The sequence below is a fragment of the Poromitra crassiceps genome (genome assembly GCF_964638095.1).
Source record: "Poromitra crassiceps genome assembly, chromosome: 20".
In the NCBI taxonomy this organism is placed as follows: Eukaryota; Metazoa; Chordata; class Actinopteri; order Beryciformes; family Melamphaidae; genus Poromitra; species Poromitra crassiceps.
In genome coordinates, this window is record NC_139637.1 from 17,293,609 (window position 1) to 17,318,938 (window position 25,330).

At 43.2% G+C, this 25,330-nt stretch overlaps 1 protein-coding gene across 1 annotated transcript in view; it reads left to right on the forward strand.

Annotated features, from left to right (window-relative positions):
• LOC310794907 (glutathione synthetase-like) overlaps positions 1 to 25,330 on the forward strand; it is a gene marked incomplete at its 3' end in the record, with an annotated part of 31,477 nt that overhangs the window by 4,655 nt on the left and 1,492 nt on the right. The window contains exons 6-11 of the mRNA XM_083656945.1: positions 1,575 to 1,655; positions 1,804 to 1,881; positions 2,235 to 2,301; positions 2,549 to 2,743; positions 7,662 to 7,743; positions 7,982 to 8,171. Coding sequence (XP_083513071.1) covers positions 1,575 to 1,655; positions 1,804 to 1,881; positions 2,235 to 2,301; positions 2,549 to 2,743; positions 7,662 to 7,743; positions 7,982 to 8,171 — 693 coding nt within the window. The remainder of the gene's footprint in view (positions 1 to 1,574; positions 1,656 to 1,803; positions 1,882 to 2,234; positions 2,302 to 2,548; positions 2,744 to 7,661; positions 7,744 to 7,981; positions 8,172 to 25,330) is intronic.

Genomic DNA, 25,330 nt, shown 5'->3' on the forward strand with positions numbered 1-25,330 from the left:
GCTTAAATGATTTCACAACAGTATTGCAACAGCATGCAACTTTTATATACTAATATTATTCAGTTTGTGAGTTATTTTTCCGTGACAAGTCTCATCCTAAAATTAGATATTCCTCTAAATCTGGTTAAAATTGGAATATTTAAAATGAGTTATACCCCTAAATTGGCCTTCAAATTGCCTCAAATTTTCGCATAGGAAAGTCATAGGAAAATCTTCGATAAAAAGCCCTTCTCTTATCACATTTGCAGCATTCTGAAAAAAACGAAATTTCCTAAATTTCCCAAACTTTAAAACCTTCAGATATGCCTGCTCCGTGTATAAAATGCTCCATGGTCTTGCATGTGTTGTAGCAGTGTCTTCTCTTTTTTCCTCTTTTTACTAGGGACTTCGGATGTGAATTTGGATTAGGATTAGGATATAGGGATAGTGCTATAATCCGGCATGTTTACATCTGTATCCCTGACACTCATGTTCATCAATGTGCACTGTCCCCACTTAAAGTCCCTGGAAACCAGAAATATTTTTTTATTATTTAGCATTTTGAGTTCATCACATCACAGGAACCTATGTTAATAAGCCACCAGCCAAAATTTAGGTTTGACAGTCATGACAAAAGTCATGAGAATCAATTAGATTTTAGACCGTCTTTTCTCCCGCGGACTGTGTGGGCGTGTCCCGTCTGCAGCAGGTCTCCTCCTCCTCCGAGAGAGAGAGAGAGAGAGAGGGAAACGGAGAGAGAGAGGAGAGAGAGAGAGAAGGAAAGAGAGATGGAGTGTGTCTGTGTTTGTGTGTGTGTGTGTGTGTTCGCTCGTTGCTCGGCGCTGACAGAGAGGAAGAGATCTCTGCCGCTGCGAGTGCACAGCGCTACTGTGTGTGTGTGGGTGGGTGTGTGTGTGTGCGCGCGTGCGTGCGTGCGTGTGATTCGATTAAATCTTATGACGTGATAAGATCATGCATTTTAGCACCGCGCGCACCGCTCTCTTCAATGAGGAAGTGGAAATCCAGACCTTGTAGAAAAGTGGCGATTTTGTAGCCTGGGTAAATCCAGCCCCCACGTGACCTGCTCAGAGTCAGCAGTGTAAGCCTGAGAGCAGGTCACTGGGGGCTGGGTTTACCCAGGCTAGCGATTTTGGGGGTTAGGGTTGAAACTAATGTCAACTACTTTCTGAGGCACACAATTACTCACATAAGACCCTAAATTTAATAGTTAGAAGGTTTTTGTGGATTTTGGTTTCCAGGGACTTTAAATATCTGATACATCATCAACATCTGATAATTATGGCATGGGGAAGTGCACATTAAAGAGATGCAAGTCCAAGTCAATGATTTCTTGATTTGATGACGATGTCTTTGTTAATTGTTTTGATTCGTTGATTTCTAGTGATACATTAACGTACATTAATGTGCTGTGTACATTTTTATCAGGCCAAAGTAATTTACTTTTTCGAATTAACCAGTTTTGATGCACATGTACAGTAGGAAATGCATGACCTAACTAAAAGCGATTGATTGTTTCATTGACTAAATGATGATCATAACAAACATGTTTTTAAACCTGATTCTCTCTCTTTTAGGGCAGTATTCATGTTTCTGGTTGAGGATGTCCAAGGTAGCAAACTTGCTCATCGTTCCATTGAGAATGAACTTTGGAAAAGGTAAGGGTAATAGGTTTTAAATGTTAAGTTGTTCTACCTGCCACCTTGTATAGAATTAGGGATTGACCCAGCCCTTAACTTCCTCAGCAACAGTATAAAAACAGCTACACTTGTGATCTGGAAAGCAACTTTTCTTCTTTCTGTGCAGAGACATTCCTGTTATCCGAAGAAAGTTTGAGGATGTGGTAAAAACAGGATATCTTAACGGGGACAAAAAGTTGTTTGTGTGAGTATGATTTTATTTTAATTACCAGCTGTGAAAAATACATAATTGATTTGAATTATAAATGAGAGGGAGCTACAGTGAGATGGTGGTCTGGAGAGGGCTAACGTTAGGGTAACGTTAAATCAGAACCTGTTTGCTGGTCCCCAACTAGCAACACATTCTTTAGCAGAGCAACTGGTCACAAGTTCTGAGCCTTACAGCAATGTCTTCTAACTATTCCATCATCCCATTTTAAACCAGCTGAGGTTCAAAAGACATGTAACTCTGACTACTTCCTTCACTCCTCTCTCTTTCTCTCTCTCTCTCTTTCTCTCTCTCTCTTTCTCTCTCTTCCTCTCTCTCTCTCTCTGCAGAGATGGGCTGGAGGTAGCTGTTGTCTACTACCGTTATGGCTACATGCCAAACAACTACAAAGAAAAGGTCAGATATTATTTTAATATTCACCAATATCTGTGTCAGATTAACAGTTATGTTGTTTTATAAATTAACTGGTCATGATTTAGTGACTGTTTCTAAATATATCTGTACTGTTTGGTTTGAACAAGTGAAACTATTTTTATAAGCATTTTCCGGAATGTCTATGGGAAAATAAATGGTGGATGAAAATCTCTGGTACAGTGCTGAAGCAGGAAGTGACGTTCCACTTTGGCGTTCATGTTTGGTGTAGAGTTGGGAAGCCCGTCTGCTGATGGAGCGCTCTCTGGCTGTGAAGTGTCCAGACATCGGCACCCATCTGGCTGGAACCAAGAAGGTCCAACAGGAACTGGCCCGACCCGGAGTTCTGGAGAGGTTCCTCCCTGACCAGCCCCAAGTGGTGGAGCAGATCAGAACCACCTACGCTGGCCAATACACTCTAGACATGGTGAGGGAATGACACATACTACACAGGTGCGTCACCTGGTGGAAAGGTCTATTTAGCAACATGTAGAACACACAACACTCTCTTGGTAAGTTTAGAAAGGAGGGAAAAACAAAATATTTAAAAGTAGTACTTTCATATAATATTCCATATATATTGAAATTCCAATTTGAAATCTCAATTGGGAGGTCCATATTTCAATCATGAGAGGCCAGTTGGTAGGATTTAACAAGCTTTATTTAGCAATCGGCATGCATGGCAAATACTTTGACGCATGACTCCATTAGCCAGTGGCACTGCTCTTGAGGCAAGAGGAGGGTATCTGCATAGGCTAGGAGACCCCCCCCCCCGTGGGGGATCAGGAGTCACGACTCGTTGGTGGCGGACTGGGGAGGTGGGTGGGTCAAAACAACGCTTCGGAGGACGGCTTCAGGGGAGATGGACTGCCGTGAAGCTAGCTGCTGCTATGATCGGCCAGAGAGAGAGAGGTGACGTAGAACCCTTGCTATATATATGAGAATTAACTGACGTCATATCTGACGTCATTACAGACGTCATACTAAGACTTTGACTGACCACGTCATACTAGAACTTGACTGACGTCAGGGGGTGATCGGATTAGATTATGCACGAATGGCCTTCTGCTTGAAATTTGGTCTAAGACCTCACTTCAATCATGAGATGCCAGTTGGTAGGATTTAACAAGCTTTATTCAGCAATCGGCATGCATGGCAAATACTTTGGCGCATGACTCCATTAGCCAGTGGCGCTGCTCTTGAGGCAAGAGGAGGGCATCTGCATAGGCTAGGAGATCCCCCAAAAGGAAGATCTGATTACCGGAGGTTAATTGAGATCTGCGGGCACCGGTAGTTGATTGTACTTTTCTGGCCTTCGACCTTTTAGCGACTTACAGCTATTTGCAGCTGGCGCTCCCAACTCGGTCGGGCCTTCGATCTTGGTACATTAGTAGTTGATTGAACTTTTCTGGCCTTCGACCTTTTTAGCGACTTACAGCTACTTGCGGCTGGCGCTTCCCAACTCGGTCGTGCCTTCGATCTTGATCCCCCAAAAGGAAGATCCGATTATCGGAGGTTAATTGAGATCTGCGGGCACCGGTAGTTTGACTGTACTTTTCTGGCCTTCGACCTTTAGCGACTTACAGCTATTTGCGGCTGGCGCTTCCCAACTCGGTCGGGCCTACGATCTTGGTACATTAACGTTTAACTTGGCGCTTCCCAGCTTGGCCTACTTGGCACCTCCCGCTTTAACTTGGCGCTTCCCGGCTTGGCCTACTTGGCCGCCTTGGCACCTCACGCTTTAACTTGGCGCTTCCCGGCTTGGCCTACTTGGCACCTCACGATTTAACTTGGCGCTTCCCGGCTTGGCCTACTTGGCCGCCTTGGCACCTCACGCTTTAACTTGGCGCTTCCCGGCTTGGCCTACTTGGCCGCCTTGGCGCCTTGCCTTTACCTAACTTGGCGCTTCCCAGCTTGGCCTACTTGGCAGCCTTGGCACCTCACCATTTAGCTTGGCCTCCTTGGCCCCCGACTTGGCGAGCGCCGCTCAACTTGGCCTTCTGACTGACCCTGACTCTCTCTCTTGGCTCTCTCTCTTTCCTCTCTTCCCCCCGGGGAAATGAACCGGGAGATTTACTGCGCCTTACTGGGCGCCGTGCTTTTCGGGGAGCCACCACCAACGAGACATTTTTGGCACAGAAGTCCGGGACACTGTTCGTTGCCATGCTTGCCGATGAAGGGAGGAGGGTTCTTTGGGCCGCCGGTATGGCCGCCCGCTCCGGGCGGATGTAGCTGGAGAATGCTGATGAAGACCGGCGGCCCATTTGCTGGAGGGAGGCGGAGGGCACTCCTTGCACGGCGGCTGAGGTGGCCGCCCCGATCCCGAAGGAGTGGCTGGAGTAGTTCTTCATCGGGAGGTTGCCATTCTGGAGCGTCCGCTTGAGGTGCAGGATGAACCAGGATCTTGACGTGTGGTGACGAGGTGCGATGAGGAACAGGGGAGCCGGGGCCAGTCTGAGGCCTGAGCCCGATGTAGCGAGCCATGGGGAGTAGATTGTTTCCAGGAGTTAGGATGACTTAGGGGTGGGTGACTTAGTGACTTAGGGGTAGGTGACTTAGTGACTTAGGGGATGACTTAGGGGTTGGTGACTTAGTGACTTAGGGGATGACTTAGGGGTTGGTGACTTAGTGACTTAGGGGATGACTTAGGGGTTGGTGACTTAGTGGCTTAGGGGATGACTTAGGGGTTGGTGACTTAGTGGCTTAGGGGATGACTTAGGGGTTGGTGACTTAGTGGCTTAGGGGTTCCCAAGCTTGGCCTCGGTGACTTAGTGACTTCCCGACTTGGCGCTGGACTTGGATGATTTAGGGTTGGTGACTTAGTGGCTTAGGGGATGACTTAGGGGTTGGTGACTTAGTGGCTTAGGGGATGACTTAGGGGTTGGTGACTTGGTGGCTTAGGGGATGACTTAGGGGTTGGTGACTTAGTGGCTTAGGGGTTCCCAGCTTGGCCTCGGTGACTTAGTGACTTCCCGACTTGGCGCTGGACTTGGATGACTTAGGGGTTGGTGACTTAGTGGTCCCCGACTTGGCCTGGGTGACTTAATGACTTGACTTGGCGCTGGACTTGGATTACTTAGTGGTTTGTCTGGTGAACCGAATTGTGCGATGAGGAGTCCGGAATCCGAATCCGGATCCGGATCTTCCCCTGGTGACTTACTGACTTAGGGGTTCCCGACTTGGCCTGGGTGACTTAGTGACTTGACTTGGCGCTGGACTTGGGTGGTTTGTATGGTGAACCGAATTGAACGATGAGGAGTCCAGAATCCGAATCCGGAGCAGTCATCACATGATGAGATTGATGAGCTGAAAATAAATATGACACATGGACAGGATCGCTAGGTGGAGAGGCAGACATTTTTCACCCGATGCGAAATTCTTATAATAATAGCTTCAACACTTTTCAGCCCTTTCAAGGACAAATTATTTCAAGATTACATGCCAATAATTCATGGGAATGCAAGCATTATTAGTAGCTATTTGCATGAAAAAGATACGGTGATGGCCGGTGATGATGTCATCAGATAGCGACCATCTTTTCCTCCAACAAACACCTGTTTGCTACGGACTGCTCATAGCCCTGCTGGCGCAGCTGAAGCCAGACCATGGGGAAGTCTGGGCAGATTCACGGTGATTGACGGGACCCGGCCTGCAGCACTGATGCGGGAGTGCCATATCATCTCGGACGCTCTGGGCAGACCAAGAGATCCATGGGGCAAACTGTTCATTCTGGCGCAACCCTAGAGCTGAAATGAAATGCTTAATGCATGAGATATAAAGAAACTGGTTAACAAATAAAATAGTTTCACCCCCTTGCAAATGCACCATATACTGCTAGTTGCAACTCGCAGTGATATGTTATGGTTGGTTATATGGTTATATAACGGTGGGTTTCGCAGCCTCTTGTTACATGACTAGCATGTCACTGTATTAACTGTTTTAGCTTTGGTATTATTTATGGTCAACAGGAACGCCAAAGGCATTTTACCTTGAAATTCGTTAATAGGAAGTGGTGAGTTAGGACTGGGTAGCTTGACGCGGAAAAACGTGAAATAAGACAGCCAGCGTGAATGTAAACGAAGACGCTGTTACTGTCAGAGTGGTGATAAACAACACGGCCTCAATGCAAACGTTTCAAGCTTTGCTGTTAAGAAAAATGATGGTGATCTGTCAACATCCCCTGGGCCGTCTGACTTCGGTCTTAAGGTTATGATTAGCTAACACTCAAACTGATGCCCAGACATGCTCCATGAGCCAAGTTTTTTTTTTTTTTTTTTAATAACCCATTGCGTGATTTTTGACCGGCGTATCACATGATCTCAACGACATGCTGACAGAATTATGGATGAAATATACAATGTGCGGTGATAACGTCACCGTCATCAGGCAGCGACGTGACATCTTTTACTCACGCAACCTCCCGTTTATTTACGGTTAAAGTAAAGACTTAACTGCCTGGTGATAGCAGAGGGATCCGCGCCTGCCGTGCAACTGACCACAAGCGACGTGGAATGGAACGGCCTGTGATGCCTGCTTGGAGAAGAGCCTGGGTGCGGACGCTGCTGGACGCCTGAAGACCCGGGACAGGATCGGCTGCTGAGCTGTGGCGCGGCCCGTCGCAGTGGCGCGCCCCGTGCCTTCTCATCGTGGCTACGCCGGCGGCCCGCGGCACGGCCGCTTCGCCGGTGTCGCCAGGCGTCTCGGAGGGCAAATACGCTCCGTGGCCGATCCGGAACGGGGCATCGCCGTCTAAGCTGTTGTCACTGTCCACGGACTGCTCTGGCTCGGGATCCGACACGCCAAGAGTGGGGTGGGGAGCGCTGAGAGATCCGCGGGGATTATCCACGGGCAAAGAGGACTTGGGGGTGCTGACTCGGTCTGCAGATGTGGTGCAAAACAGCCGCAAAACAACGCTTCGGAGGACGGCTTCAGGGGAGATGGACTGCCGTGAAGCTAGCTGCTGCTATGATCGGCCAGAGAGAGAGGTGACGTAGAACCCTTGCTATATATATGAGAATTAACTGACGTCATATCTGACGTCATTACAGACGTCATACTAAGACTTTGACTGACCACGTCATACTAGAACTTGACTGACGTCAGGGGGTGATCGGATTAGATTATGCACGAATGGCCTTCTGCTTGAAATTTGGTTTAAGACCTCACTTTAATTAAAGTAGTACGCGCTCGAGTGCCTATGCTCGGCCTCGCCTGCCCTATGACATCACTGATCAGTCTTGTCACAATGCCTCCTTGTGTGTGTGCATGCCCTTATGACATCACTTTTGACATCATCACTGATGACATCATCACTAGCGGTCCCCTTAATCTTTTCTTTTTGTTAGGGTCCAGAGGGTGACCAAATGGTGGCCATGGCTTTGGCCAACCCAGATGAGTTTGTCCTGAAGCCTCAGCGAGAAGGAGGAGGTAAGATGGCATCAGCATATTCTCGAAAACAACTACAGTACCAGGCGTACAGTACCTACCCTTGGTATTCTTTAAAGAAAAAAAAACATTTTCCCTCCTGACCGGAAGCATGCAAATATGTTGGAAAAGTCTGCTGTTTTGAAATCAGACCTCATGTTCCCCTCTAGTTTTAATACTAATTTAGCAATTTATTGAGTCTAGTATATTGTGTCTTCACATCTCATTTCTACCGTTTCAGGGAACAATTTCTTTGGAGAAGACATCGTGAAGATACTAGAGGAAGTGAAAGGTGACATGAGGAGAGCTTCTTATATTCTGATGGACAGGATCCATCCTAAAGTAGAACACAACATCCTGCTGAGGACAGATCAACCGCTCCAGCTCAGCTCTGTCTGTTACGAGATAGGAGCTTTTGGAGCTTATGTCAGGTACAGTAACTTATATAGAGGCATGTTCTGTCTGTTACGAGATAGGAGCTTTTGGAGCTTATGTCAGGTACAGTAACTTATATACAGAGGCATGTTCTGTCTGTTATGAGATAGGAGCTTTTGGAGCTCATGTCAGGTACAGTAATACAGAGGCATGTTCTGTCTGTTATGAGATAGGAGCTTTTGGAGCTTATGTCAGGTACAGTAACTTATATACAGAGGCATGTTCTGTCTGTTACGAGATAGGCGCTTTTGGAGCTCATGTCAGGTACAGTAACTTATATACAGAGGCATGTTCTGTCTTGTTACGAGATAGGCGCTTTTGGAGCTTATGTCAGGTACAGTAACTTATATACAGAGGCATGTTCTGTCTGTTACGAGATAGGAGCTTTTGGAGCTTATGTCAGGTACAGTAACTTATATACAGAGGCATGTTCTGTCTGTTATGAGATAGGAGCTTTTGGAGCTTATGTCAGGTACAGTAACTTATATAGAGGCATGTTCTGTCTGTTACGAGATAGGAGCTTTTGGAGCTCATGTCAGGTATAGTAACTTATATACAGAGGCATGTTCTGTCTGTTATGAGATATGAGCTTTTGGAGCTCATGTCAGGTACAGTAACTTATATACAGAGGCATGTTCTGTCTGTTATGAGATAGGAGCTTTTGGAGCTTATGTCAGGTACAGTAACTTATATATAGAGGCATGTTCTGTCTGTTACGAGATAGGAGCTTTTGGAGCTTATGTCAGGTACAGTAACTTATATATAGAGGCATGTTCTGTCTGTTATGAGATAGGAGCTTTTGGAGCTTATGTCAGGTACAGTAACTTATATAGAGGCATGTTCTGTCTGTTACGAGATAGGAGCTTTTGGAGCTTATGTCAGGTACAGTAACATATAGAGGCATGTTCTGTCTGTTACGAGATAGGAGCTTTTGGAGCTCATGTCAGGTACAGTAACTTATATACAGAGGCATGTTCTGTCTGTTACGAGATAGGAGCTTTTGGAGCTTATGTCAGGTACAGTAACTTATATACAGAGGCATGTTCTGTCTGTTACGAGATAGGAGCTTTTGGAGCTTATGTCAGGTACAGTAACTTATATACAGAGGCATGTTCTGTCTGTTATGAGATAGGAGCTTTTGGAGCTCATGTCAGGTACAGTAACGTATATACAGAGGCATGTTCTGTCTGTTACGAGATAGGAGCTTTTGGAGCTTATGTCAGGTACAGTAACTTATATAGAGGCATGTTCTGTCTGTTACGAGATAGGCGCTTTTGGAGCTCATGTCAGGTACAGTAACTTATATACAGAGGCATGTTCTGTCTGTTATGAGATAGGAGCTTTTGGAGCTTATGTCAGGTACAGTAACTTATATACAGAGGCATGTTCTGTCTGTTATGAGATAGGAGCTTTTGGAGCCTATGTCAGGTACAGTGACTTATATACAGAGGCATGTTCTGTCTGTTATGAGATAGGAGCTTTTGGAGCTCATGTCAGGTACAGTGACTTATATACAGAGGCATGTTCTGTCTGTTATGAGATAGGAGCTTTTGGAGCTTATGTCAGGTACAGTAACTTATATACAGAGGCATGTTCTGTCTGTTATGAGATAGGCGCTTTTGGAGCTTATGTCAGGTACAGTAACTTATATATAGAGGCATGTTCTGTCTGTTATGAGATAGGCGCTTTTGGAGCTTATGTGAGGTACAGTAACTTATATACAGAGGCATGTTCTGTCTGTTACGAGATAGGAGGTTTTGGAGCTTATGTCAGGTACAGTGACTTATATACAGAGGCATGTTCTGTCTGTTACGAGATAGGAGCTTTTGGAGCTTATGTCAGGTACAGTAACTTATATACAGAGGCATGTTCTGTCTGTTACGAGATAGGAGCTTTTGGAGCTTATGTCAGGTACAGTAACTTATATACAGAGGCATGTTCTGTCTGTTACGAGATAGGAGCTTTTGGAGCTTATGTCAGGTACAGTAACTTATATAGAGGCATGTTCTGTCTGTTACGAGATAGGAGCTTTTGGAGCCTATGTCAGGTACAGTGACTTACTGTATATACTGTAACGAATCGGGTATTCGTCCAAGGAACCGGAGACTTGAAGTTGGTACAGGCTTTTATTCCCGGCTTCACAATATAGCTCCTAGCAGCTAGCTTCGCTGCTAGCTCTTCATGCAACCACTCCAACCCCCTCTCATGGTTAGACTGCCTTCCGCCCCGGCCGCTGGTCACATAATGTATATCCCCTTCCCCCTAGGAACACACCCACACATATCAGTTCCTAGCTACACACGGAAACCCCACAATACACGTCAAACCCCGAATCGCTACATTTCTCCCACTCAACTTTAATGTCGCTTCCACGCGACATGCACAACCCACACACATATCCCCCTGTACCAAAACACACCCAACACAACATTTTTCCCATCACCACATCAAATTCTAATTCCCCAACAAACAGTCTTTTCTTTTCTTCCAACACCCCCATCATAATGTCCAGTTTGCATCAGGTACTCCGTAATGTCTAGTTTTCCATTAGGTACCCCCATAATGTCTAGTTTCCCATTAGGCACTCCATAATGTCTAGTTTTTCATTATTTCCTTTCTTTTACACACATTTAAATTCAACCCACATTTCCCATTCAACAATAACCCCCACATCTCAATTAAACACAAGCCCCCACATTTTCCTTAACTTTTCTTTTCAAGCAACTTCTTAATTTTTCATTTAAACCCCATTTCCATCCCCCCTTTTACAGCTTCTGTCCCACCTGAAGCACGCTAGTCCCGCTCAACCCCCAGTGGGGTTAGTCCTCTGCAGTGTAACTCAGCACGGTCCCCCCTCTTACTCCACAGCCCTCACACTCCCTGCAGTATCGCCGCACGTCCTCCTTTTGTTTTCCCCAGTAGTAAACTCTATGGATGCGGCTTATTGTCTCTTCAGGCCCAAAGTGACTGGATCCAGGGTCCACGTGCACCGCCCTCAGTGCCAATTTCCGCAGGCAACTAGGTACAAGCCACTGGAACCCCGCGCTTCCGTGCCCCTTTCTCTTCAAAATCCCCTCCTCTAGACGCAGGTCCGAAAACATGTTCCACAGTCCCTTCGTGGCACCGGAACACTTGTGGATCTCCTCCGCAGGGGGCCGGCGTCCGTTCGCCACCCAGCACCGGACCGATGTCAGCGTCCTCCGCCTGCTTGCGTTTCCACTCATACACGTCGACATCCCAGATGACCCTGTCGTCGTCGTCCAGCTCTTGCACTCGCTCGTCCTCCCGTCCCGCTCCCCCAGGGGGCGGCGTGTTGAGGACAGCAGGGCGAACACCATCGGCGTCGATCTCCACCTCGGCTTTCTGCAGTGCAGCCGTGGGGGGTGTGTAGCGGCTTGGTTGGGCCGTCTCCTCCGGCGTTGACCCCTCTCGCTCATCCGGGGACACGAGCGCCGCTCCCCCGACTGTAACAGCATTGCAGGTGATGTCTCTCCCTTCCTTCTGGCTGTTCAACACAATCCCCATTATCCTGAGTGTCTCGTCACTGATGGTGATCTCCGCCACTACTGGCTGGTATGCAGAGCAGCTAGCCTGGGCCGGCTCAACCGTCACTCTCCTGCCCAGAACAATCGGCTCTGTACTGCCCCGTTGCTCCGCTGCTTGTAGCTCAGGCTGCTCCACTGCTCCGCTACTCCGCTGCTCCTCTGCCGGTTGCTCCGGCTGCTCCCCCGGCTGTGTGTCTCTTCCAGCGCCCACACCCTTAGTGCAGTCTCTGGCTAAATGTTCAGGCAACTGGCAAGTCCAACAAAGCCTCACCTGTCCGCCGCCTGCACGTCTCTCCTCTCTCGCTGTCTTCCAGTCCCCGACAGCTTCTCGACACTCTCTAGCTAGATGTCCGATCGCTCCGCATGCCCAGCAGGCTCCCTGCTGTCCATGTCGTTGTCCCGCATACCCGGTCCGTCTCCCGGGACCGCCTCGGCACCACCTCGCCACGTGGCCCGGTTCTCCACAGGTCCAACACAGTCTATTTTGTGGCTCCTCCGGCCGTTCTCCACACTGCGCTCCCTCTGTGCTCAACTTGTCCACACGCTGCCCGACTTCCCGCAGCGCCATCCACAGCTTCACTGCCCAGGCAGGAATCGCCTCCGCCAGCCATCTGACCTCTCTCAACAAACGGGCTTCCATGCCCGCCAGCACCGAGCTGATCCCCGTCGTCAGCTCCTCTTTTCTCCCGTTCACCGATGGCCATTCTTCCTCGCGCACCATCACACGTGGTCTTAGCAGCTAGCAGTTAGCACCCCTGGTAGCTAACTTACTAGCGCTAGGTCTTGAGCCCAAAAACCGCACCGCACACAGTCTCTTTTGCCGTTCCTCCTCTCACCCTCTCCCTTCTCGGCCGTCGCAGAGGGTTATCGATCCCACTCCTAGACACCAATGTAACGGATCGGGTATTCGTTACAAGGAACCGGAGACTTGAAGTTGGTACAGGCTTTTATTCCCGGCTTCACAATATAGCTCCTAGCAGCTAGCTTCGCTGCTAGCTCTTCATGCAACCACTCCAACCCCCTCTCATGGTTAGACTGCCTTCCGCCCCGGCCGCTGGTCACATATATCCCCTTCCCCCTAGGAACACACCCACACATATCAGTTCCTAGCTACACACGGAAACCCCACAATACACGTCAAACCCCGAATCGCTACAATACAGAGGCATGTTCTGTCTGTTATGAGATAGGAGCTTTTGGAGCTTATGTCAAGAAGACCTACTTTTACATTCTGGCTGACTTGTTGGAAACTTGTCTCATCTTAGGAGAGATGCTTTTTTTATGTTGGAATATTCCGTCATTTGGGTATTTGGACACAATGTAAAGACAATTTGGTAACACTTCATAATACTGTAACACAAAAAATGGGTAGTTACTGAGGAACGAGTAAGGAACAAACCATTAGTTCATGAATAGTTAATGATTAGTTAATGAGTAGTTGATAGGTAGTTCCTTAATGGTAGTTACTTAAGAACTGACCATTAGTTACCATGTTAACGAACCAGTAAGTAATGAATACTTCCCTAAAAAAAACTTTTTTCCATTTGTTTTCATTCACTAGTTCATTAATAGTTAATCGGTAGTTCCTTAAAGATCCTTAATGGTAGTTACTTAAGAACTGACCATTAGTTCCCATGGTAGTTACTTAAGAACTGACCATTAGTTACCATGTTAACGAACCAGTAAGTAATGATTACTTCCTTTTTTTTTATATATATTTCACTAGTTGTTAAGTAATGGTAAAGTAAGCAGGAAGTAATGGTGTATTCCTTAGTAACTACTCAGTAAGATGTACTGCTTTACTTGAGGGGGCACAAACATGTTAAGTAATGGTAAAGTAAGCAGGAAGTAATGGTGCATTCCTTAATAACAACTCGGTAAGATGTACTGCTTTACTTGAGGGGGCACAAACATGGGAACTAATGGTAAAGTAAGCAGGAAGTAATGATGTATCCCTTAGTAACAACTCAGGAAGACTGCTTTACTTGAGGGGTCACACACATGTTAAGTAATGGTAAAGTAAGCAGGAAGTAATGGTGCATTCTTTACTAACAACTCGATATATACTATAGGAATAAACCATTACTTCCTGTTTACTTTACCATTACTTAACATGTTTGTGCCCCCTCAAGTAAAGCAGTACATCTTACCGAGTTGTTAGTAAGGAATGCACCATTACTTCCTGCTTACTTTACCATTACTTAACAACTAGTGAAATATAAAAAAAAAAATTAAGGAAGTAATCATTACTTACTGGTTCGTTAACATGGTAACTAATGGTCAGTTCTTAAGTAACTACCATGGGAACTAATGGTCAGTTCTTAAGTAACTACCATTAAGGATCTTTAAGGAACTACCGATTAACTATTAATGAACTAGTGAATGAAAACAAATGAAAAAATGTTTTTTTTTAGGGAAGTAACTAATCATTACTTACTGGTTCGTTAACATGGTAACTAATGGTCAGTTCTTAAGTAACTACCATTAAGGAACTACCTATCAACTCATTAACTAATCATTAACTATTCATGAACTAATGGTTCGTTCCTTACTCGTTCCTCAGTAACTACCCATTTTTTGTGTTACAGTATTATGAAGTGTTACCGACAATTTAAAGTAATAAACTGTGGGAAGCACTGAGGTTGTTATCAAGGTGTGATATCGTTTCCAGCTGGTGTGCTATTCATATGCACGCCGTTCACAGCTTATCCGATAATTAGCCATGTGGTTTGGAGGTCCGTCTAATCAGCTAAATGTAACTGTAACTTGTAACGTGTAGCTGTAACTTTTAGAGTGAATAAAAAGCCTGTAGTTTGTGGATATTAGTTGGTTTTGGGCCAACCTAAAAGGGGTTTAAGACATCATTATTTTATCTCCATACAGGCGTGGAGGAGAAATGGTCTTAAATGAAGCTGCTGGCCACAATTTGAGGACAAAGAGTATTGAACACAGTGATGGGGGTGTCTGCAGTGGTGTCTGCGTGAGAGACAGTCCACTCATCTACTGAGCGCTACCTGGCCTGGTGACAGTCCACTCATCTACTGAGCGCTACCTGGCCTGGTGACAGTCCACTCATCTACTGAGCGCTACCTGGCCTGGTGACAGTCCACTCATCTACTGAGGCTACCTGGCCTGGTGACAGTCCACTCATCTACTGAGCGCTCATCTACTGAAGACTAAGAAAGCTGATCATATCACTCCATTTCTTAAGTCCTTACACTGGTTGCCAGTGTGTCATAGAATAGATTTTAAAATACTGTTATTAGTCTATAAATCACTTAATGGCCTAGGCCCAAAATACATAGCTGAATTGCTCCCACGCTACGAACCGTCTAGAACTCTTAGGTCAACAGGGTCCAGCTTATTAACTGTCCCTAGGATCAAATCAAATCATGGGAAGGCTGCATTTACCCACTATGCTTCTGCTAGCTGGAACAAATTGCCTGAAGACCTCAGATCTGCCCCAACCTTACCTACTTTTAAAAATAGACTAAAGACTTTTATGTTTACCGTCGCTTTTAACTGCTGACAGCTACTATGCAAACCCAATGAGTCCTCTATAAGTTTTAGCTCTTTCTGCAACTGCTGCGCCTGTTGCTTAATGCACTTTTTATACTCTTTTTTTAAAGTTTTGTTGGGATGCTTTTAAATGTCCATTTTATTCTCTTCTTTTCTTTTCTTTTCCTGTCAACCATTTTATGTGAAGCACTTTGAATTGCCTCTGTGTATGAAATGTGCTATACAAATAAACTTGACTTGACTTGACTTGACACACACACTGTACAGTTGATATTTATTGTTTGTTTACATGCAATAAATACTGTTATTTGGAATAAATTTGCCTCCTGCGTGAACTGTGCATGATAGTGCCACAGTTTTACCACAAACTGCAACTTTCTTGACTTGCAGAGTTATCTTTTGCATTAATAAACATGACATGTGGACTCCCGTGGCAAACGGGATCAAAAAGATCGCGTATCGCTCCCTTCACTTTGACTCTCTATTACAAGACGACTCAATGGACCCTTTTCATGGGGGCCATTTTGTGTCGAAAAGGCAGGGTAAACACAGGTGCAAGCAAAACACTAATGAGGGGTTCCAACTTCCATGATTGTAAGTTGGGAACCCTCGTTACTGTTTTGCTTGCACCCGTGTTTACCCTGCCTTTTTGACACAAAATGGCCCCCGTGAAAAATATCTATTAGTTTCCTTTTCATCTCAGGTGCCCTTCTTAATATGGAAGAAAACGGTTATATTATTGTCTGTCTGTGTGTGTGTGTGTGTGTGTGTGTGTGTGTGTGCGTGCGTGCGCGCATGCGCATCCGTGTGTGTGTGTGTGCACACGCGCGCTTAGAGGTAAATCTTCAAAACTATTTTGTTGCATTATTATAAAAAATATAATTTTTATATATAAAATAGATTTTTTTACTGTATCTCTGAACAGGGCCGATTTTACCAACGGGCTTACCGGGGCTGAAGCCCCGGGGCCCGGGACATCAAGGGGCCCGAACAGACTTGAATACTGCTTGATTGATTTGTGCAATAATTGAATAACCATGTGTGTGTGCACTGTAATAATAACAGCAATAATAAATACTAAATAATAATAATAAAAGTGCTTGTTGTGACATCTCAGTGGCAATGTTTTCTTTCCAATCAGGCTGTTTATGAAAGAACATGATGGCTAAACCTACAGTTTGTGTTTGTAAGTTAGAATGCTGACAGGAGAGCAGGTGGTGACATGAAAGTTAGTGAGAAAAGGAGAAGATACTGAATAATGACATCACAACAGTATAATCCTAATGTTGATTTAAAATGAGATATTCCTTTAAATACGGCTAAAAAAGGTGAAAAAAAAACACTCCAATTTTTTTCGGCGGCGCCCAGTTGTTATACTCTAACTACACTCCTTAAACCCCATTGTTATACTCTAACTACACTCCTTAAACCCTGTTGTTATACTCTAATTACACTCCTTAAACCCCGTTGTTATACTCTAACTACACTCCTTAAACCCCGTTGTTATACTCTAATTACACTCCTTAAACCCCGTAGAGTACAACTACTTGTACTCTAACTACACTCCTTAAACCCCGTTGTTATACTCTAACTACACTCCTTAAACCCCGTTGTTATACTATAACTACACTCCTTAAACCCCGTTGTTATACTCTAACTACACTCCTTAAACCCTGTTGTTATACTCTAACTAGACTCCTTAAACCCTGTTGTTATACTCTAACTACACTCCTTAAACCCCGTTGTTATACTATAACTACACTCCTTAAACCCTGTTGTTATACTCTAACTAGACTCCTTAAACCCTGTTGTTATACTCTAACTACACTCCTTAAACCCTGTTGTTATACTCTAACTAGACTCCTTAAACCCCGTTGTTATACTATAACTACACTCCTTAAACCCCGTTGTTATACTCTAACTACACTCCTTAAACCCCGTTGTTATACTATAACTACACTCCTTAAACCCCGTTGTTATACTCTAACTACACTCCTTAAACCCCGTTGTTATACTATAACTACACTCCTTAAACCCCGTAGTTACCCTGTAAGTACAGTGTGGTACCCCGTAATTAGCCTATAAGTACAAACATTGGTCCCCTGCTTCATAATACAGCCCACGACCCCGTAGTTAGACTATAAGTACAGATCTTGTTACCCTCTACTTAAAGTATTTTTTCACTGCTTAAACCCCGTAGTTAGACTATAACTACACTCCTTAAACCCCGTTGTTATACCATAAGTACAGATCTTGTTACCCTCTAGTTAAAGTATTAATTCACTCCTTAAACCCCGTAGTTAGACTATAACTGCAGCCCTAAACCCCGTTGTTATACTATAACTACATGGTTATTTGCGGGCTGTATTCTAAAGCGTTACCTTAATTTGTCTTTTCTTGTCAAACATAACTTTCTATTCTGTTGTATGACTGTGTTAAAAAGAACAAGAAACTTTTAAATTGGATGCCGGTGAAGCCGAGAAAGTTGGAAACAACACCACAGTGCACTGCAGATCACGACGACATAAAACATTGTGTGACCTACAAACACAAAGATCGCCCAAAGTCTTGTGATAACGCTAAACCAGCTGAGATCTACTGTGACGGTAACGCAAAAAAATGATTGTTTTGCTTATAGATCAGTTTGTGATCTTATCTGGCTGATGATTAAATGACATAAAACTGAGCTTGTTTCTAACATAAAATCCATTTCTGATTGGTTTAAGATGGCACGCTACTCTGAGTGATTGAAAGTATGGCAAAAGTAATGTGACCGTGTGTGATTTCAGGTTATGTTATCCCTGAGTATGTTGAGCCCCCAAAGAAATCCGACAACAGATTGATATTGGGTCTTTCCCTCGGAGGCGGCTCTCTGATTTTGGTGATTTTGCTTGATAGAGAATAAAATATATTCTTTCCGCTAAATGTATATGTAAATGTATATCACAGCTTATCTAATACCAAATAAATTGAAACCAATGAGTCCAGGAAGATTTACCATAAAAGTATATTTAATACCAGATATTCTCTGCAATATGCATATTGACAGAGGGCATGAATCTCAATGTACACGTCTGATCGATGTACAGAGTCAATTATTCAGCCGCGATGTCACAATTTGACATACGCTTTATACTGTAAAGAGGAGGAAAAGGCAGAGAGGAGGGGGTGATGACTTGACTTGGAGCCTACAGGGCTGTCTGTCTGTATCAGTTGTTTGGGAACTTGATGCACTGTCCAAGGTTTCAGCAGCACTGGGCAAGGTCTCAGCAAAGAGGAGAAGTCCTCTCTATGGGGCTGGGTGAGATGAGATGTCAGTGTGCTATGGGTCTATGGGTCAAATGGCATGGAACTTATAGCATAATTAGGCCTATAGCTTATTGATTAATGTGTCAGATGTAGTTAGGCTTATAGCTTATTGATTAGGAAATATTGATTAGGAAATGGCATGGAACTTATATTTTTCTCCAACAATCCACCCAATTGTTATGTTCATCAATAACAATAATAATTACAAAATTTAAGTTCACTATTCAATATAATGCTTGTATCTATACTTAATTGTGGGCCAGGGGGAGGCAGGGTTTTGAAAACATAGGAAACATTAAACACTTGTAAGAAAACAGAATTTTTGATCAATATGCAGTCCAGCGCAGTCTCAGCTCATATCACAGCATCTCCATTATCTATTGGAAAGAGAAAACAGATTTTAGTGATATAATGACAAAATTACATCACCACTGCGGCTATAATAATATAGGAGTGGGCCTTAATGTTAACTCTATATGGTTCAATGCAAACAGTCTAATTAATAATGCATTGAACTTAATATTCAGTGTGTTCCAAATCACACTTAAATCTTTTCCACTATTGTAAAAGAAGCTTCTTACATACAGTATGTATATATATATAATCTTTCCAGCTTCACTTTATTCAAACCTTCCTGTAAAAGGAATCATGTCTTTAAGTAAAATATTTTCAAAGTATTCACAACAGGAACAATATTTTCTCATCATTCATGTGATGACTCTAGTTCATTCATTTATTTGTTTGTTCCTGGTGCTGTTGTTGTAATTGTTGTTATTAAAAACTATTTAATAGCCCAACTCCATGCAGTGGTTTAATTTCTTTTTGGGAACTATTTTATTAGAATAAAATTCTATTTCTAGTTTACTTTAATATTGGTTTGTTTGGAATAGGAACTGAAACTTTCTAAAATGCAAAACATTCATAACATTGATTAATCATATTCATTAAACCATAATCACAGTATCATATAACTGATTATTCTTAAAATGATACTTTAAAACACTTCATTTTATATTGAAAATAGAAAGAATTTTCTTTACTCTAGTGAGCACAGTTAAACGTACTCTCTCTAGTAGTTTACTAGGGAGCACAGTACTCAAAGTACAGACTTTAGTGCTGGTGTGAAGGTTTTCTGTGACGTACAACCTGTAACTATAAACATTAGATTTCACAATGTGCCTGTATTTTAGACAAAATAACTTCATTACAAGTTATTAGTACAACAAGTACAGTACGTACGGTAGATAATGTTTTGAGATACTCTGTGAGTACATATTCAATTGTTTACTTTATAATTTGTTTGCAATGAACCTCATAAACAAGATGGCTCTTTGAGTCTGCCTTTCAAGTTTACAGATTTCGTGGACTTGTCTTGAGTGGGCTGGATGAATTCCCAAAAAAAAACTGCTTTAAGAGCTAGCTTATTGGGGTGGGTCAGTCCCCAGACTGAGGCAAAACAACAATACTCTAAACGCAAACTCAAGTGTAATCTCGTCCTCAGAGGCCATTGACTTATTTATAGATACTTTTGAAAACATCTCCCGCGTACTTAAGTGTAAATTTTGCTTATGTGTACCTATATCATACCACAAGTTAAATGTTGGTATGCCCACTTAATTTTATTTCTCATCCACCCAATTGGTGGTTGATAAATGTGCATTTTTCTGTTTAAGAAAATACTTCAGATTCAGATTATCGTACACAGGAAACTCTTATCCATCACCACACATTCTATTATGATTTATTTTCAAAATAATAATCAACAGTCTATTTACTCTAATTGATTTTCAAATTTGCTTACTGCACTTTAAATAATGCAGAGCTTACTTCACTCTATTGATTCATAACAAACAAAACATTCAATCACATACTGTGGGGTTTGAACCTGGGGCTTGTTTCGACATTCAATTTCATAATGTGTAATACTGTGGGGTTTGAACCTGTGATACAGGGCTTATCTCTCTGACCTAGAAAGGCGGTGGCTGGCTCTTTCTGGCTAAGTTTAACCTTGTTGGAAGACTGACTGTTCCAAAGGAACATAAACAAATTATTTCAGCCTGCTATCACATTGGGACAGCTACAGTATAGGGGAGAATGACCACCGTGTTGCTACTTGAGCCAATTGAATCAACAGATGGTTGTTTGTCCACTGGCTGCCCCCTGTTTTTTCTTATTCCGACATCTATTGGCCCAGTGTCCGAGCTTACCACAAATATGACATTTGTCTGTGCTAGGTGAGCGCTTTTGATATGCACCCCCTGCTGTGTTTGTATTGGGGGAAATCACAGGCTTATTGAGTGTTTCTGGCAGGCCACGATTTTTACGTCTGCTACGACACCTGTTCGCCCAATGTCCTAACTTACCGCACGCATGACATACGTCGGTGCTGCTAGGTGTGTGCTTTTGAGGTGCTTTTTCCATGGTGTTTACATTGGGGAAAATCACAGCAATAGTTATTGGGTTTGGCGCTGTGGCTAATTGTGGGGGCCCAAGCATCTGCTCATATTGTTTAATAACAATCCCAAGCTGTCCGATAATTTCTCTGGCTCTCTGACACTCTGGCCGCAGACAACGGCCAGCCTTTTCAGTGTCCATTCTCAGAGAGCAGACAGTGTCTAATCTACTGTATTTGTTTTAGGTACACAAGTCTCGGTGCAGAGCCGTTGTTTTGATCAATTCTGTAGCGTGTCTCTCTCTCTCGTAATCACTCCCTTTGGCAAAAGGCAAAGCACTGATTCCTCTATTTACTGTGAATGTCGCATTCATATTAATGTCTCATTGATTCACATTCAACTCTTTATATTTCAGTCTTGCATTACGCACCAAGGGTATTAAAACCTGTATTAAAAGAGAGAGAGAGCTACTGTTTTTGTTTATCACTTACTTGTGATCTTGAGGTGTCCGTGTGTGTGTAAAGTAATTTTCAACACTTTACCTTTTTCGATGTGGGGACTCTGGTGACAGAGGGACGGTTGTTCTCCTGTTGACCAGTTCCGTCCGTGTGTGGGGTATCTGGAATTTACAAATTTGGTGACAGATCAATTTGTTCGATGGACAATTGATTCTGTATTTTGGGATTGGCTAAAATACACTTTTTGCAAACTTCCTGTTCAACTCCTTTAAAATAGGCTTCTTAAGAAATTGTTTTGTTTTACAATGAAACAGATGCTTATTTTTTGGTTGTTTGTTTGTTACATGCTTGTTACACATTGTAGGTATTTCAAAAACATCTCAACCATATTGGTTAGACAACTATGATTGCTTCCCAGTCTCGCTCGGTGCTCAATATCTCTGGCCGATCCTAGCCAGCGCGCCACGGGGCTACACCCCGCCGAGTGAGTGGTATGTTATGGGGAGATCTAAGAAAAGGAGCACACAGCTACCTGGTTTAGGAGCACACAGCTACCTGGTTTAGGAGCACACAGCTACCTATTTGAGCACACAGCTTCTCTATTTGAGCACACAGCTTCAATCATAGAGTTATCTATTTACAATTATATACAATGTCATTTTGACACACCCACAATATGCAAACATTTCAGATTCTTTTAAATATCAGACGACAGCTCAGTAATGAATTATGAAATTAATTCAGACTTACCCGCTCTCGTAGATATCCTGTTCGTGACACGCCAATTGATAGAGAATAAAATATATTCTTTCCGCTAAATGTATATGTAAATGTATATCACAGCTTATCTAATACCAAATAAATTGAAACCAATGAGTCCAGGAAGATTTACCATAAAAGTATATTTAATACCAGATATTCTCTGCAATATGCATATTGACAGAGGGCATGAATCTCAATGTACACGTCTGATCGATGTACAGAGTCAATTATTCAGCCGCGATGTCACAATTTGACATACGCTTTATACTGTAAAGAGGAGGAAAAGGCAGAGAGGAGGGGGTGATGACTTGACTTGGAGCCTACAGGGCTGTCTGTCTGTATCAGTTGTTTGGGAACTTGATGCACTGTCCAAGGTTTCAGCAGCACTGGACAAGGTCTCAGCAAAGAGGAGAAGTCCTCTCTATGGGGCTGGGTGAGATGAGATGTCAGTGTGCTATGGGTCTATGGGTCAAATGGCATGGAACTTATAGCATAATTAGGCCTATAGCTTATTGATTAATGTGTCAGATGTAGTTAGGCTTATAGCTTATTGATTAGGAAATATTGATTAGGAAATGGCATGGAACTTATATTTTTCTCCAACATTGCTCTTCCTCTTTTTGCGAGGACGCATCCTCAAGATCGCCAAATGTGAGTATCTTAATCTGTTACAGTCTCGTCTAATCATATGAGATTCACCAGTGTCAAATCAAAGATGCAAAACAACATAGAAAATTCTGTTTGGCTCAGTGGCCCAGTTGGGTTCTCAATAATTTACCAATAATTGTCTTGGTGTATTGCAGCATTCTGTCGTGTTTGAATGTGAAGCCTCTGATTTAAGTGATTGAATGTCAGTTTCAGTTTTACTTTGTAGTTTTTATGTCAAGTTGTCAACTGACAATTTTATCACTTCCAACGCATTAACCCTTTAAACTCAAGTTCAACATTTCAATTAAGTGAATCATGAGACAAGCCATCTTAATGTGTCTGATTATCCCAATGTAAAGGGAGTTAATGGCACCATTTAGCCACAAGAGGCCAGTCTTTCTGCACACTGACAAAACCTTGACCACTGTAAACATTTCAGAGATGGTGTCACGTTCATATGAAGTTTTCAGCATTTATATTTGTTCAACTTTTCATCTGCAACAAAAACTAAAGCGACAATGTTTCTCTGAACCTGATGCTGAATAGTTGCAAAGATGTTACAGGAAGTCAAGGCCCTGTCAGTCCTGTGTGTGTGTGTGTGTGTGTGTGTGTGTGTGTGTGTGTGTGTGTGTGTGTGTGTGTGTGTGTACGCACACAGCAGTTTTTTCAATTGACTTCAGATACTATGAGCACAGATTTTTTGCATGCATTCGTTGTGCTCGTTGCACAAGTTGCAATAGGTTAGTTGCTTGCTCTACTGATGTATATCAGTACATTTCTAATGCTATTCTCTATCTAGCGAGATATTCAATAAGGAAAGAGGTGGCGTTTGAAAGTGGCGATGAAGCACTACAAATGAAATGAGTCTTCAGTGACAGGGGTAAGTGTCCAAATAAACTTAACTGTGTAACAAAAGCCTTTTTTATGCAGCGACATATTTTTAACAATCAAGTGGTGTGTGTAATGCTCTACCCCTACATGATATATTGTGCTGGTGTGCACTGCCTCTTTAAATGGCGGGATTTATATACACATTGCTGCTGATTGGGTAACACCTCTGACATGCCCACTAAACAAGGGACAACATACCTGAAAGCCTGTTGCACACTGTTTCAAGGACACATGACGTTCAACCTGGAAAACGGATCACACGGTGCACACCGTTTAACACATTGAACACATTTCTGGGCTGAACACCTGTTTGAAATTAGAGCCAATCACAAACCTGGCTGAATACCTACAGTATTTGAAATAAGAGCCAATCATTTGTTTAGACATGTGAGCCAATTCTGGGTGGAGTTCAGCCCCGCCAACACATAGCAAACAGTTTATCTAAACAAAAACGGCTGTGCACACTGCCTCTTTAAATGGAGGGGTTTATATACACCTGGCTGCTGATTGGGTAACACATCTGACACACCCACGAAACAGGAGACAAGCGGCGTTTCTCAATGTTAAGGCTCCTTCCTCGGCAGGATGGGTCCTTCCATGGTTTTTCCTAGCCAGCGAGGAAGGACTCTTGCCTGCCCTCTGTAGGAAGACCCATCCTGCCAAGGAAGGATCCTTAACATTGAGAAAAGGCGAACATACCTCAAAGCCTGTTGTGCAACTAACCGTTGCAAACCGTTTCGAGGTAACATGACATTCAACCCGGAAAACGTAGCACACGGTGCACACCATTCCGCAGATTGAACACACCCCTGGGCTGAACACCCGTTCCAAATGAGGGCCAATCACATGTTTAGGATTCATTGATCTGTCACAGTGGAACCAAGTGGATGACTCCAAAGGCAAAACCACAACTGTTTCAACCCAAAACTCATTTTCCACTCTGGTTTCAATTCTAATTGGGCGGGTACTGTCCCAGTTATCAAGAGACAAACAGCAAAAGATATGATTTCAGAACACAGCCATAGATAAAATAATAATAATTATTATTAATAATAATAATAAAATGTGTAATAAAAACAATTAATATAAAAAAACATTGATAATTCTTTATAGTTCATCAATGAGAAAAAGGACATCATAGTATTTGTTGCGACTGATTGTGCACAACATAGTGATTATTGCTTTGTATCATTTCCACTAAAGCTGATTTGGCTTTATCTCTTATTTGACATATTTTGTGTTGTATGTGTGTTATAGTGTTGTTGGCCTGTCATCAGTTCACTTGATCAAATGCATGTTCTTTCTCTTTAGGCGTGTAAAATGGGAGTGAGAACTGTGGGACTTCAATCAACACGCAAAGTTCCACTTCCTTGTTTCTTACACAGGAGGATGCTTCTTTTATTTACAATGGCTATTATTGCCTGATACAATATTCATTTGATGGCTTTTATAAGATGTTCAAATGTGCTCATGTTCATTGGGATTAGTGCAGAGACTTATTGAAATGAGCACTTCTATTCTGCAATCGCATGTACAATTACATTGATATGAGTTTTGTTGTATTCAGCAGTATTTTTGTATTTCAGTATTATATATATATATATAATTTTTTTTGACCATTGTAGTGCTG